At 38.4% G+C, this 13,574-nt stretch overlaps 1 protein-coding gene across 1 annotated transcript in view; it reads left to right on the top strand.

Moving 5' to 3' along the window:
* The window catches only part of LOC146387757 (delayed-rectifier potassium channel regulatory subunit KCNS2), a 28,705-nt gene extending 15,608 nt beyond the window's left edge, over positions 1-13,097 (top strand). The window contains exons 9-10 of the mRNA XM_084929587.1: positions 11,134-11,226; positions 12,073-13,097. Of these exons, the coding sequence (XP_084785713.1) occupies positions 11,134-11,226; positions 12,073-12,522 (543 nt within the window). The 3' untranslated portion in view covers positions 12,523-13,097. The remainder of the gene's footprint in view (positions 1-11,133; positions 11,227-12,072) is intronic.
* Positions 13,098-13,574: the final 477 nt, after the last annotated feature.

The raw sequence follows: 13,574 nt of genomic DNA, 5'->3' as shown, positions 1-13,574 counted from the left end.
TGGAGGTGGAGTTGTTGATGAAGGATCAGGGACCATGCTGCTCCTCCTGGTTTTCATTACATCTGCACGTTGTGTTTCCGTCTCGTCTCCTATACCATGAGCTTGTTCCTTCCAGCAGAGGATTATTAAAGCCTTTATTAAAGTGCAGCACCACTTTAATAAAGTTCCTGATCCGTGACCGGCATTTGAAATGAAGCACTGAGAGCTTATTTGGTCTCTTTCCTGCATATCAAGTAATGAAAAAGCCTTTAACTCAAAACATTAGTTTAATGTTTAGTTTGATCTTGAAAATGGAAAACAAAACATTTCAGAAGTAAAGCATAATCTAATGAAAAAGCAGTTCTCTGAAAAAAGACCAGCTTCATTGTGAATTGACTTTTACTGCTGCTTATTTGTGGAAATGCTCCATTTCTCAGATAACTCATTTTTTTTACTCCACTGACTGTTTTTTGCATACAAAGTTTTTTTTTCTCTTAGATTTGTTTTTCATAGTGTAAAGGATCCACATTTCTTTATTTTTTACACTTCTTTTTCAGCACCATCCTTCTTCATTTTAATAAAGCTGACATTTGTTTCCTTTAAAGCAGGGGTGGGGGCCATTTCATTTTTTACAAAGTACCGTGTTACTAAGCCTCAGGAGGTTTCATGGCTATTAATGCACTCACCGCAAAACTTGCACACGTAATATTCTCTGTGTCCGTCTGTGGTCATGTGAAAGCTGCTTGTTAAGGACTCAAACTCTGGGGAAGAGCGTTAACGTTGAGCTCTCAGCTCATCATGTTTCGAACTGTAATGGCGCCGGCGCCACAAACTGCGCACAGCGGCTTGCCTTTCACTTAAACAAAGAAAAAAATCAGGTGTCCATTTTTCCTGGAACACGCAGCATTCTGCATCCACCTTCATTTTCATGACAGCTGCCAGGATTCATCCTTTGTTGTCAATCATGTAATGACGTACATCACGTGCTGTATTCAATTCAATTTTATTCATATAGCGCCAAATCACAACAAAAGTTGCCTCAAGGCGCTTCATAGATACAGAGAAAAACCCAACAATCATATGACCCCCTATGAGCAAGCACTATGGCGACAGTGGGAAGGAAAAACTCCCTTTTAACAGGAAGAAACCTCCGACAGAACCAGGCTCAGGGAGGGGCGGGGCCATCTGCTGCGACCGGTTGGGGTGAGAGAAGGAAGACAGGATAAAGACATGCTGTGGAAGAGAGACAGAGATTAATAACAGATATGATTCAATGCAGAGAGGTCTGTTAACACATAGTGAGTGAGAAAGGTGACTGGAAAGGAAAAACTCAATGCATCATGGGAATCCCCGGCAGCCTACGTCTATTGCAGCATAACTAAGGGAGGATTCAGGGTCACCTGGTCCAGCCCTAACTATATGCTTTAGCAAAAAGGAAAGTTTGAAGCCTAATCTTAAAAGTAGAGATAGTGTCTGTCTCCTGAATCCAAACTGGAAGCTGGTTCCACAGAAGAGGGGCCTGAAAACTGAAGGCTCTGCCTCCCATTCTACTTTTAAATACTCTAGGAACAACAAGTAGGCCTGCAGTGTGAGAGCGAAGTGCTCTAATAGTGGTACTACAAGGTCATTGGCTCCCCGTGTGTTTCAGGATCGATTTTAAAGTTCTTTTATTGGTTTTTAAATGTCTTAATGGTCTTGGGCCTTCTTATCTCTCAGATTTGCTTTTACCATATGAGCCCTCGCGGACCCTGAGGTCCTCTGGTACTGGCCTTTTGATTGATTTGATTGAAGTCAGGACACATGCTCACGGAGAGGCAGCGTTTCAGTGGTATGGTCCTCGTCTGTGGAACAGCCTGCCGGAGGAGCTCAGGGCCGCAGAGAACGTACATGTTTTTAAGAACAGGCTCAAGACCCACCTTTTTAATTTAGCTTTTACCTAACGTTTATTTATTTTAGGCTTATTTATTATATCCTGTTATTCTATTTACATTATTGTGTGGATGCTTTAAGCATCCACACTATTGAGTTCCTGTTTCTCTTTATTCTTTATTATTGTGTGGATGCTTTAAGCATCCACACTATTGAGTTCCTGTTTCTCTTTATTCTTTATTATTATTATTATTGTGTGGATGCTTTAAGCATCCACACTATTGAGTTCCTCTTGGGACTTCCGTACACTTTTTGGCACTTAACTACTTCCACAATTTTCAGCCGATTTTCACCGTTCAAATTTTAAACTATTCTGCTATTTCTGCTAATGTGTGCTATGTCTTTTGGTATTTTTCACTACTATACTTTTTAAAATATTAAGCTTAATTTGTCCCATTGAAATGAATGGGAAACTTCTGCAATTCTGCTAAAATTTGCTTGTTTTTGAAACTTAACTACTTCCTCATATTTTCACGTAGAACAACCATTCAAACTTTCAAATGTTCTCAAATTATTGGGCTATTCAGGTATAAATCAGCTTTTTCAAATCTTTTACCGTTTTACTTTTATGCCTCTTAAAGTTTTCAGTTGCAAAATTGTGATTTTTCACAAAATACATGCGTTGTTATGGTTGCTATGCACTTGGCTTCCAGTGTGCCACTGAAGGTTTTGCAGTCTTCTCTTCATGTCCGAACAACTTCTTGCTACTTGCTCAATTTTCACTCAACTTCCACAAATTATACATCAAAACGTAGGTATTTTTGCTGGCTTTCCGAAAATGTCACTATCATTGTTGTGGGATTTATAGAATTTTGGCAAATCTCCTCAGACCAACACAAAGTCGCAAAACTCTCCATAGAAAGTCAATGGAGAGCTTGTTCAAAATCACCGCTTGATTTCTGTAATGAGAGGCATATTCGAATTGTCATATCTCCTTAACGAAGCAAAGTTAAGACATAAGGCTTGTCCCAGTATATCTTCAGACACTCCTGACACTCACAATTCAAGAATTATTTTCTCACCTATTACCGTTCTGAAATGAGTTAGACTTGTTTGAGGGTAGGAAATTCGTCCTTCGCTCAGATTTCTTCAGATTTCAAACTCTGGAAATGAACCACTTTTTTCTCTCGTTATATCTTTTTAATGGATTTCCACAGAGACCTGAAAATTTCCATGATTGTTCACCAAAGCCTGCTGTCTCTTACGGTGAAAGAATGATATTGATACTCCAAATAGATTTAGAGTTAGAAAGCGTTGTTTGAGGGCAAGTCAAGGCAGTTTTTGCTTTGCTCTACTCAGTTATGGTGCATTAGAAGTCAAATATCTTTAATAATTCATATTTTAATGATAAATTGTCAACACTTTAAGATTCCCCCATCTCTTCTGAACAAAACGGTGTAAGAATGACCGTTCTAGCCCCTACGGTTAGGAAATTATGGTCATTTGTTTGAGGGGAGTCGTCATTATGAGAAATAGACTGCAAAAATCCTGTGTCTCTCTGTGCTGCGTGCACCTGTTTTGGCGGGAAAAAGTGCACAGGCTCTCTGATTGGTGGATTCAAATTCAGCAGCTCCCAGGCTGCTTGACTGAGCTAGAAACTTACTTCTCTCTCCCTGTGTGTGTGTGTGTGTGTGTGTGTGTGTGTGTGTGTGTGTGTGTGTGTGTGTGTGACAGAGAGAGAGAGAGAGAGAGAGAGAAAGCCTTTTTATGGGATGATCTCATTGTAAGATTTAAATTCAATATATTTAGACTGGTTGACTGAATTGGATCTTGTGTGTGTGTGTGTGTGTGTGTGTGTGTGTGTGTGACAGAGAGAGAGAGAGAGAGAGAGAGAGAGAGACCCTCTTTAGGGCAGCATCTCATTGTTGGAAAAAAGTATAATATATTCAGACTGGTTGACTGGCATAGACCCTCCGTGTGTCTCTCTCTCTGTGCATTTGTGTATACATATTTGATTTTGTGTGTATCTGTTGGCTGTTCCTTCTTGTTTTTTAAAATTATTTTTATTTCTTTATTTTTTTTTCACAGGTGAACAACAATTAGTTTTGAGGGAACTTAACCATGTTCCATTTTTTTTTTCAGCTTGTCATCTTACTTTTCCAGTATTTTCACTTAAGTTATTACTATTCTGCTCAATCATAGTATTTGTTCTAAATCATTGTTATTATGCTATATTGTAGTATTTCTGCTAAATCATACTATTTCTACTATATTATATTTTTCTTTCTAAATATAGCATTTCTGCTATATAATTGTATTTCTGCTATGTTATAATATTTGTGCTAAACCAGAGTATTTGTGCTGAAACATAGTATTTCTGCCAAATGATAGTATTTCTGTCAAATTATAGTATTTGTGCTAAAACATAGTATTAATTTAAAATTACAATATTCATAGTTCATCACAGTGTCTCTGGTAAATCACAGTATTTCTGCTCTGTTGTACTATTTTTCTAAATCATAGTGTTTCTGTAATGCTTAAGTATTTTTGGCTAAATATATTCTTTCTGTTATCTTATACTATTTCTCCTAAATTCTTGTATTTTTGAGAAGTTATCAAGTTTCTGGTAAGTTACAATATTTCTGCTAAGTTCTGCTATGCTATTGTATTTCTGCCAAGTATTATGTTTCCTCTAAGATATTGCAGTTCTGCTAAGTTATTCCATTTTCGCAAAGTTCCTTTGCTTCTGCAAAGTTTTTACAATTTCTGCAACTTTTCAGCTTTTTCAGCTAGTTTTTGCAGACAGCTTCAGCTTTAAAGCATCCACACTGCATTTTCGCAGGAAATGCAAATTTTTCTAGTTATTCTTCAAGTTGCTTCCGTACACTTTTTGGCATTTAACTACTTCCACAATTTTTATGCTATTTTCACCGTTCAAATTTTATACTATTCTGCTATTTCTGCTAATTATCGCTATGATTTTTGCTATTCTTTGCTATTATACTTTTTAAAATATTAAGCTTTTTTCCTTTAATTTGTCCCATTGAAATGAATGGAAAACTTCCGCAATTCTGCTAAAACTTGCTCTTTTTTGAAACTTAACTACTTCCTCATACTTTCGCCTAGAACAACCATTCAAACTTTAAAATGTTCACAAATTATTGGGCTATTCATGTATGATTCAGCTTTTTCATATCTGTTACGGTTTTCATCTTATCCCTCTTTAAGTTTTGAGTTGCAAAATTGTGATTTTTCACAAAATACATGCGTTGTTATGGTTGCTATGCACTTGGCTTCCAGTGTGCCACTCTAGGTTTAGCAGTCTTCTCTTCATGTCCGAACAACTGTTTGCTACTTGCTCAATTTTCACTCAACTTCCACAAATTATACATCAAAACGTAGGTATTTTTGCTGGCTTTCAGGAAATGTCACTATCATTGTTGTGGGGTTTATAGAATTTTGGCAAATCTCCTCAGACCAACACAAAGTCGCAAAACTCTCCATAGAAAGTCAATGGAGAGTTTGTTCAAAATCACCGCTGGATTTCTGTAATGAGAGGCATTTTCGAATCGTCATATCTCCTTAACGAAGCGAAGTTAAGACATAAGGCTTGTCCCGGTATATCTTCAGACACTCCTGACGCTCACAATTCAAGAATTGTTTCCTCACCTATTACCATTTGGCCATGAATTACGTTTGTTTGAGGGTAGGAAATTTGTCCCTCGCTCAGATTTCTTCAGCTTTCAAACTCTGGAAATGAACCACTTTTTTCTCTCGTCATATCCTTTTGATGGTTTTCCAGAGAGACCTGAAAATTTCCATGACTGTTCACCAACGCCTGCTGTCTCTTACGGTGAAAGAATGATATCGATACTCCAAATAGATTTAGAGTTACAAAGCATTGTTTGAGGGCAAGTCAAGGCAGTTTTTGCTTTGCTCTACTCAGTTATGGTGCATTACAAGTCAAATATCTTTAATAATTCATATTTTAATGATAAATTGTCAACACTGGAAGATTCCCCCATCTCTTCTGAACAAAACGGTGTAAGAATGACCGTTCTAGCCCCTATGGTTAGGAAATTATGGTCATTTGTTTGAGGGGAGTCATCATTATGAGAAATAGACTGCAAAAATCCTGTGTCTCTCTGTGCTGCGTGCACCTGTTTTGGCGGGAAAAAGTGCACAGGCTCTCTGATTGGTGGATTCAAATTCAGCAGCTCCCAGCCTGCTTGACTTGAACTACAAACTTACTTCTCTCACCCTCTGTGTGTGTGTGTGTGTGTGTGTGTGTGTGTGTGTGTGTGTGTGTGAGAGAGACAGAGACAGAGAGAGAGAGAGAGAGAGAGAGAGAGAGAGAGAGAGAGAGAAAGCCTTTTTATGGGATGATCTCATTGTAAGATTTAAATTCAATATATTTAGACTGGTTGACTGAATTGGATCTTGTGTGTGTGTGTGTGTGTGTGTGTGTGTGTGTGTGTGTTTAGTGGGAGAGAGAGAACCCTACCCTTATTTGGCAGCATGTCATTGTAGGATTTAAATTGAATATAGTTAGACTGCTTGACTGGATTAGAGCCTGTGTTTGTGTGTCCCTCTGTGCATTTGCATTTCAATATGCGTCCATATTTGTAATTTTGTAAGTTATTACTATTCTGCTAAATCATAGTATTTCTGCTACTTTTCGGTACTTGTGCTAAATACAGTATTTCTGCTAAATCATACTATTTCTGCTTTTCATAGGATTTGTGCCTAATGTAGTATTTCTGCTCAATTATAGTATTTCTGCTTTTTATACTATTTGTGCTAAAACATAGTATTTTTACTAAATGTAGTATTTATGCTTAATCATACTATTTCTGCTTTTTATAGGATTTGTGCCTAATATAGTATTTCTGCTTTTTATAGGATTTGTGCTTAATATAGTATTTCTGCTAAATTATAGTATTTCTGCTTTTTATAGTATTTCTGCTAAAACATAGTATTTCTACTAAATGTAGTATTTATGCTTAATCATACTATTTCTATATATTTCTGCCAGGTCCCCAGGCAGCCAATCCTCTGTGAGGACTGAGACATTCAAATTTTCAAATCAGGGCCTGCCAATCATATATGTGGGCTGAGGCATTCAAATTTGCATATTGGGGCCTTCATGGCTTCTAAGCCAGCCAATCATATCTGAGGGCTGAGGAATTCAAATCCACAAATCAGGGCCTGCACGGCTTCCCAGCCAGCCAATCATATATGTGGGCTGAGGCATTCAAATTTGCATATTGGGGAATTAGTGGCTTCTAAGTCAACAAGTCATCCATGTCATATATCTCTAAAAATTCATATTTTAATGATACATTGTCAACACTTGAAGATTCCCCAATCTCTTCTGAACAAAACGGTGTAAGAATGACCGTTCTAGCCCCTACGGTTAGGAAATTATGGTCATTTGTTTGAGGGGAGTCGTCACTATGAGAAATAGACTGCAAAAATCCTGCAGGGCTTCCCAGCCAGCCAATCATATCTGAGGTCTGCCGTTTTTTCTCTCGTCATATCTCAGCGACGGATGTACAGAGAGCAATGAAAATCGCGGTCAAAGTACACCAAAGTCCGCTGATTCAGCCAGTACAAGAATTATGCTTCTAGTCCACCTAGTTCTTGAGTTACACAACGTTTTGTAACTCCAGAAAACGGCGCTTTTTGCCTCTCACCGTGATCTAATTCTGACTGCTCATCACCCTGTTTTTCAAAGTGCCCGCTCTCTTTCCCAGTGGCGCAGTTGGTAATGACACAGGTCTGCAACCCAAACGTCGTGGGTTCGATTCCACCTTAGGCAACATGTTTTTTTCCCTACAAATTAATACACTATCACAGACCAGTAATTCATATTCATCATTTATTACAATTCTGCAAACTTTTAGCATTTTACCAGCTTTTCTAATATGGACCTCACATTCTTGTTAACACTCCATGGCACAAATACTCTTCCCTTTAGGCTCTGTATGTGTGTGTGTGTGTGTATCAATATTTCTCCCATTTTAAAGTATTACTCCTCCATAATTGTATTTCTGTTAAATCAAAGTACTTTTACTACATCTTGGTACTTCTGCTCAATCATAGTATTTCTGCTCAATCATAGTATTTCTGCTACTTTTTGGTACTTGTGCTAAATACAGTATTTCTGCTAAATCATACTATTTCTGCTATTTTATAGGATTTGAGGTAAATATAGTATTTCTGCCAAAACATAGTATTTCTACCAAATATAGTATTTCTAATAATTATAGTTTTTCTCCCAAATCATAGTACAGTATTTCTGCTTTTTATAGTATTTGTGCTTAATATAGTATTTCTGCTTTTTATAGGATTTGTGCTTAATATAGTATTTCTGCTTTTTATAGTATTTGTGCTTAATATAGTATTTCTGCTTTTTATAGTATTTGTGCTTAATATAGTATTTCTTCTTTTTATAGGACTTGTGCTTAATATAGTATTTCTGCTAAATGTAGTATTTATGCTTAATCATACTATTTCTATATATTTCTGCCAGGCAGCCAATCCTCTGTGAGGACTCAGACATTCAAATGCACATATCAGGGCCTGCACGGCTTCTCAGCCAGCCAATCATATCTGAGGTCTGCCGTTTCTTCTCTCGTCATATCTCAGCGACGGATGTACAGAGAACAATGAAAATCGCGGTCAAAGTACACCAAAGTCTGCTGATTCAGCCAGTACAAGAATTAAGCTTCTAGTCCACCTAGTTTTTGAGTTACACAACGTTTTGTAACTCCAGAAAACGGCGCTTTTTGCCTCTCACCGCGATCTAATTCTGACTGCTCATCACCCTGTTTTTCAAGGTGCTCGCTCTCTTTCCCAGTGGCGCAGTTGGTAATGACACGGGTCTGCAACCCAAACGTCGTGGGTTCGATTCCACCTTAGTCAACAGGTTTTTTTCCCTACAAATTAATACACTATCACAGACCAGTAATTCATATTCATCATTTATTACAATTCTGCAAACTTTTAGGATTTTACCAGCTTTTCTAATCTGGACCTCACATTCTTGTTAACACTCCATGGCACAAATACTCTTCCCTTTAGGCTCTGTGTATGTGTGTGTGTATCAATATTTCTCCCATTTTAAAGTATTACTCCTCCATAATTGTATTTCTGTTAAATCAAAGTACTTTTACTACATCTTAGTACTTCTGCTCAATCATAGTATTTCTGCTAAATCATAGTATTTCTGCTTCTTTTTGGTACTTGTGCTAAATACAGTATTTCTGCTAAATCATAGTATTTCTACTATATTATAATTTTCTTTCTAAATATAGCATTTCTGCTATATAATTGTATTACTGCTATGTTATAACATTTGTGCTAAACCAGAGTATTTTTGCTGAAACATAGTATTTCTGCCAAATGATAGTATTTCTGTCAAATTATACTATTTGTGCTAAAACATAGTATTGATTTAAAATTACAATATTCATAGTTCATCACAGTGTCTCTGGTAAATCACAGTATTTCTGCTATGTTGTACTCTTTTTCTAAATCATCGTGTTTCTGTAATGTTCAAGTATTTTTGGCTAAATATATTATTTCTTTTATCTTATACTATTTCTCCTAAATTCTTGTATTTTTGAGAAATTGTCATGTTTCTGGTAAGTTACAATATTTCTGCTAAGTTCTGCTATGCTATTGTATTTCTGCCAAGTATTATGTTTCCGCTAAGTTATTACATTTTAGCAAACTTCTTTTGCTTCTGCAAAGTTATTACAATTTCTGCAACTTTTCAGCTTTTTCAGCTAGTTTTTGCAGACAGCTTCAGCTTTAAAGCATCCACACTGCATTTTCGCAGGAAATGCAAATTTTTCTAGTTAATTTAGGTTTTACCTAATATTTATTGATTTTATTCTTATTCATTTTTTTTAAACTTCTTACTCTATTTATATTTATATTGTATCCCATTCTTATTTATTTTATCTTTTTATCCTGTATATAATCTTATTAGGTCATATCTCCAGTGTTTCCTCGGAGGGCGCTCTCTGCACCGGGGCTGTGATCGACCGTGGCTGCTGGGGCTCTGTCGGTCTTCTCAGCCTGGCTGGGGGGCTTCTTTGCCTCCCCCCTGCTGTGTGCCCAGCCTGGTGGCTGCGGTCTGTGACCGGCTCCCGGTGCAGACGGCTCCCTGTGATAGTGTTTCCTCACCTGGCTCATGTGTGCCCAGCCCAATTTTACTTTTTAAGCGTGTGTGTTTGTGTGTTTGTGTGTGTGTCTGGGGTGTATGTATCCACGATCATTTATGTTAATGAGAGTGTGGGGAGTGAGTTGGAGGGTGAGGTGGGGTGGGCTGCTTTTAACCATGTAAAGCACTTTGTGCTACATTTTTGTATGAAAAGTGCTTTATAAATAAAGACTGATTGATTGATTAAGATAAGATGGGGCCTGATTATTTAAGACCTTGTATGTGAGGAGCAGGATTTTGACTTGGACGTACATAGCCGTCTGTTTTATCTCAGAAAACTAATGTCAGTGGGGTTTTTTTTTTTCCATATTTTTTTATTCATGCTATAAGTTACATATATAAAATATATGCATGTTATTGCTTTGCGGTCCGATTGAAACGGTCTCACACGCGGCCCGGAGGCCGGACGTTCCCCACCCCTACTTTAAACTGTGTTAAATTCTGCTGTGTTGTCAGATTGTGTTGCTCATTGCTTTCAGTAAGAAGTTCATGTGATTGTTTTCACTGATTGTTGGCAGGATTATAAAAAGTTATGGGCAGAGTTCCCTAAAAACGTTACAGGAGACGGGACACATCACGTCAAAATGTCATAAATACATATCAAACTGAAATAAGAAAATCTCAAGAATGTCAACAGATTATTACAAAGTGATTTCACATCTAGATGTCCTGAAACCAGGAACTGAACTCATCCATTATATGGAGGACTTTCAGCTTGGTGGAGGAGTGCGGCAGTCGAATACAAACATTTGTAGTTTTTGAAATCAGTATTTCCACACGTTCTCTTCTAGTCTTCTTATAAGTTTTATGAGTTTTTATGAGGAAGTGCAAAACTTTAGAAGTAGAGTCACATTTACAGAGACAAACATTTTGTCAGGCGAGCTGCAGACACAAAGTTCACATCAAGAAAAAACACAGATGAGTGTTTTCTCACGCTGGGCGGGAGTGGCGGTGGGCGTTTGGCTGTAACGATGTCACAAATTGAACCTCAGTTATTGGATCGTGACTGATGAGGTTTTGTGCACAAACACATCTCCATGTTTTATCTGCAGCACAGCTACCGTGAGGTGGGCATCCTGCTGCTCTACCTGGCCGTGGGAGTGTCCGTCTTCTCGGGTATCGCCTACACTGCTGAGTATGAAGAGGTAACGTTTGACTGACGTGGGGTCGCATTCCTCACTGGTGGAAATCATTTCACTTTTAGTTTGTGTTCAAATAAATTCTTTGAATTTGCCTTTTAAAAGTTTAACATCGTAGTTTCAGTGATTTCAGTGTGAGTCTGTTTGGCTTACTGTTTTACAGTCATCATCAGTTTACAGTTTGAATGTTTCCAAAACTTTCTGAGCAGTTTAAATTCCTCTCAGTATAAATGTCGGAATGCTAACACGGCGATGAACGTAGCAAACATTACATTGCGAAATGTTCGGCGGATGCTACGGTATGAAGACGGAAAACATGGCTACACACTTCAACCAACTACTCAGTTACTTTGTAACAAAGTCTTTGTGTTAATACTCACTCGTGTTCCTCCGGCCAATGAAATCCCTGAGCTGATTTTCATGACATTTGGCTAATTAAAAGGTTTTACTTTAATTAGTGTCGTTAGACGCTGATAAATCCTTCACAGCGAAATCAAGCTGTTAGCTTTGCTTTGGTCTGTAACAAATAAAAATATCAGTGAGTGAACAGTCGACGTGGCAGTTATCCTGTTTTTCAGGGATATTTGTGATGTTGGAAGACACACCTGTTGGTGTAATTACTAATGATTCAATTCAAAGAGCGCATTAGCAAACCTCTGACCGTGTGGTCAGAGGTTTGTCTTTATTTAATCTCTTCCTCTTGAAAATTAGTTTTGAGCTTCAACTTTGTTCTGATAGATTTTATATACCAAAGTATTTTATTATTTAATTGTGTTCTTTACATAATAATATTAATACATCTGAAAATCATTACCTTGGATGTCTAAAGCATCCCTCTGCGTCTGATTCCAGGATGTGGGCCTGGACACCATCCCGGCCTGCTGGTGGTGGGGGACGGTGAGCATGACCACAGTGGGTTATGGGGACGTAGTGCCGGTCACGGTGGTCGGGAAGTTGGCGGCAAGCGGCTGCATCCTGGGTGGCACCCTGGTGGTGGCGCTGCCCATCACCATCATCTTCAACAAGTTCTCCCACTTCTACCGTCGCCAGAAAGCTCTGGAGGCGTCGGTGAGGAACAACAACAGCAAGAAGATGAGGATAAGCTGCGAGAATGTGCCAGAGGAGGATGAAGAGGACGAGGGGTCAGACGGGGACAGCTGCTGCCTGGACGATGATGATATTGATGATATTGAAGAGGACGATATAGATTATGAGGATGAAGGAGGTGTAATAAACTATAGTTATGTGGAGCATCCATCTTACACGTCGATAACGAGGAAGAAGGAGCCACATCAGCTGTGATGAAGAGCTGATGAAGAGCTGCTGAAGGCAGGAGATCAAAGCTGTTCAGATTCACTTCCTGCCTCATGCATGACGTGTTCATATGGAAACGATGACTGCATTCATATTTAATCTGGCTTTTATTTAAAACAAGGCAACACAAGAGTGATCTGTACGCTTCAAGTTTGACCTTTGAACTCATCGAGCATAAACTGGAGGACTATAGTCCAGGAGGGCTGGGATTTGATCAAATTTTGGGGAATTTAAAGAAATCAGGAGTTGGAGGGATCGTGTTGTAAATTGGTTTTAATTATTAGCTTTGGGTTTCCATGACAAACCTACGTGATGGACGGTAGTTTGCTATTATTCATGCATGTGGGCAGCTTTCAGGGTGGAAATTTGTTCTTTCTGATAATGAAGTTTTTATGTAGCTGTTAAAAAAAGATAAAACACTCAAAACAATAAAATTACATAAGGCGAGATTAAACACGAAGGTCTGCTCAAGAACCGAATCAATTGAGCCTTAACTGAGCTGGACTGAAGAGAAATAGCATGCACGTGTATGAAATGAAACGAATAAAAAGATTATGAAAGTCTGAATTGTTATTTTGTTCTTGAAGTAAAATGTATAAAGGTAACATTTGATAAAAAAAAAAAGTTGGTCAACTTTGTAATTTGAAGCCTCAGTGGGAGCATTTTTGTAGTTTTCTGCAGGTAGAATAAGTACAGTTAAGGTTAGGTTAGCATAAAGACTGGAAAGAGGTAAACGCTAGGGGGACCAACCGCCCTCTTTTCCCCGGACATGTCCACTTTTCATGTTCTGTCCAGGGTTTGTTTTTTTTTTGAGATGGATGAAAATGTCCGGGTTTTCCTATAGGCCTACAGAGGACCCATATGTGCAACATCATCCCCGAACTCCTGTGGTGTAAGTGGTTGTTCCCCACGCACAGACGGGACAGAGCGCGGAGCGGCGCGCTGAAAAGATGCCAAAGCGCAAGTGCATCAAGAAATTTCCTTTGTACCATCCCGGTCGGAATAAATGGGAGGCAGAGTGCACTGTGTGCAGAGCTGGC

This window comes from Perissodus microlepis, chromosome 5, assembly GCF_051167445.1.
Source record: "Perissodus microlepis isolate ML-2025 ecotype Zambia chromosome 5, ASM5116744v1, whole genome shotgun sequence".
Taxonomy (NCBI): Eukaryota; Metazoa; Chordata; class Actinopteri; order Cichliformes; family Cichlidae; genus Perissodus; species Perissodus microlepis.
The sequence above is the reverse complement of the archived record's forward strand: the minus strand, read 5'-3'. Positions and strand labels throughout refer to the sequence as shown.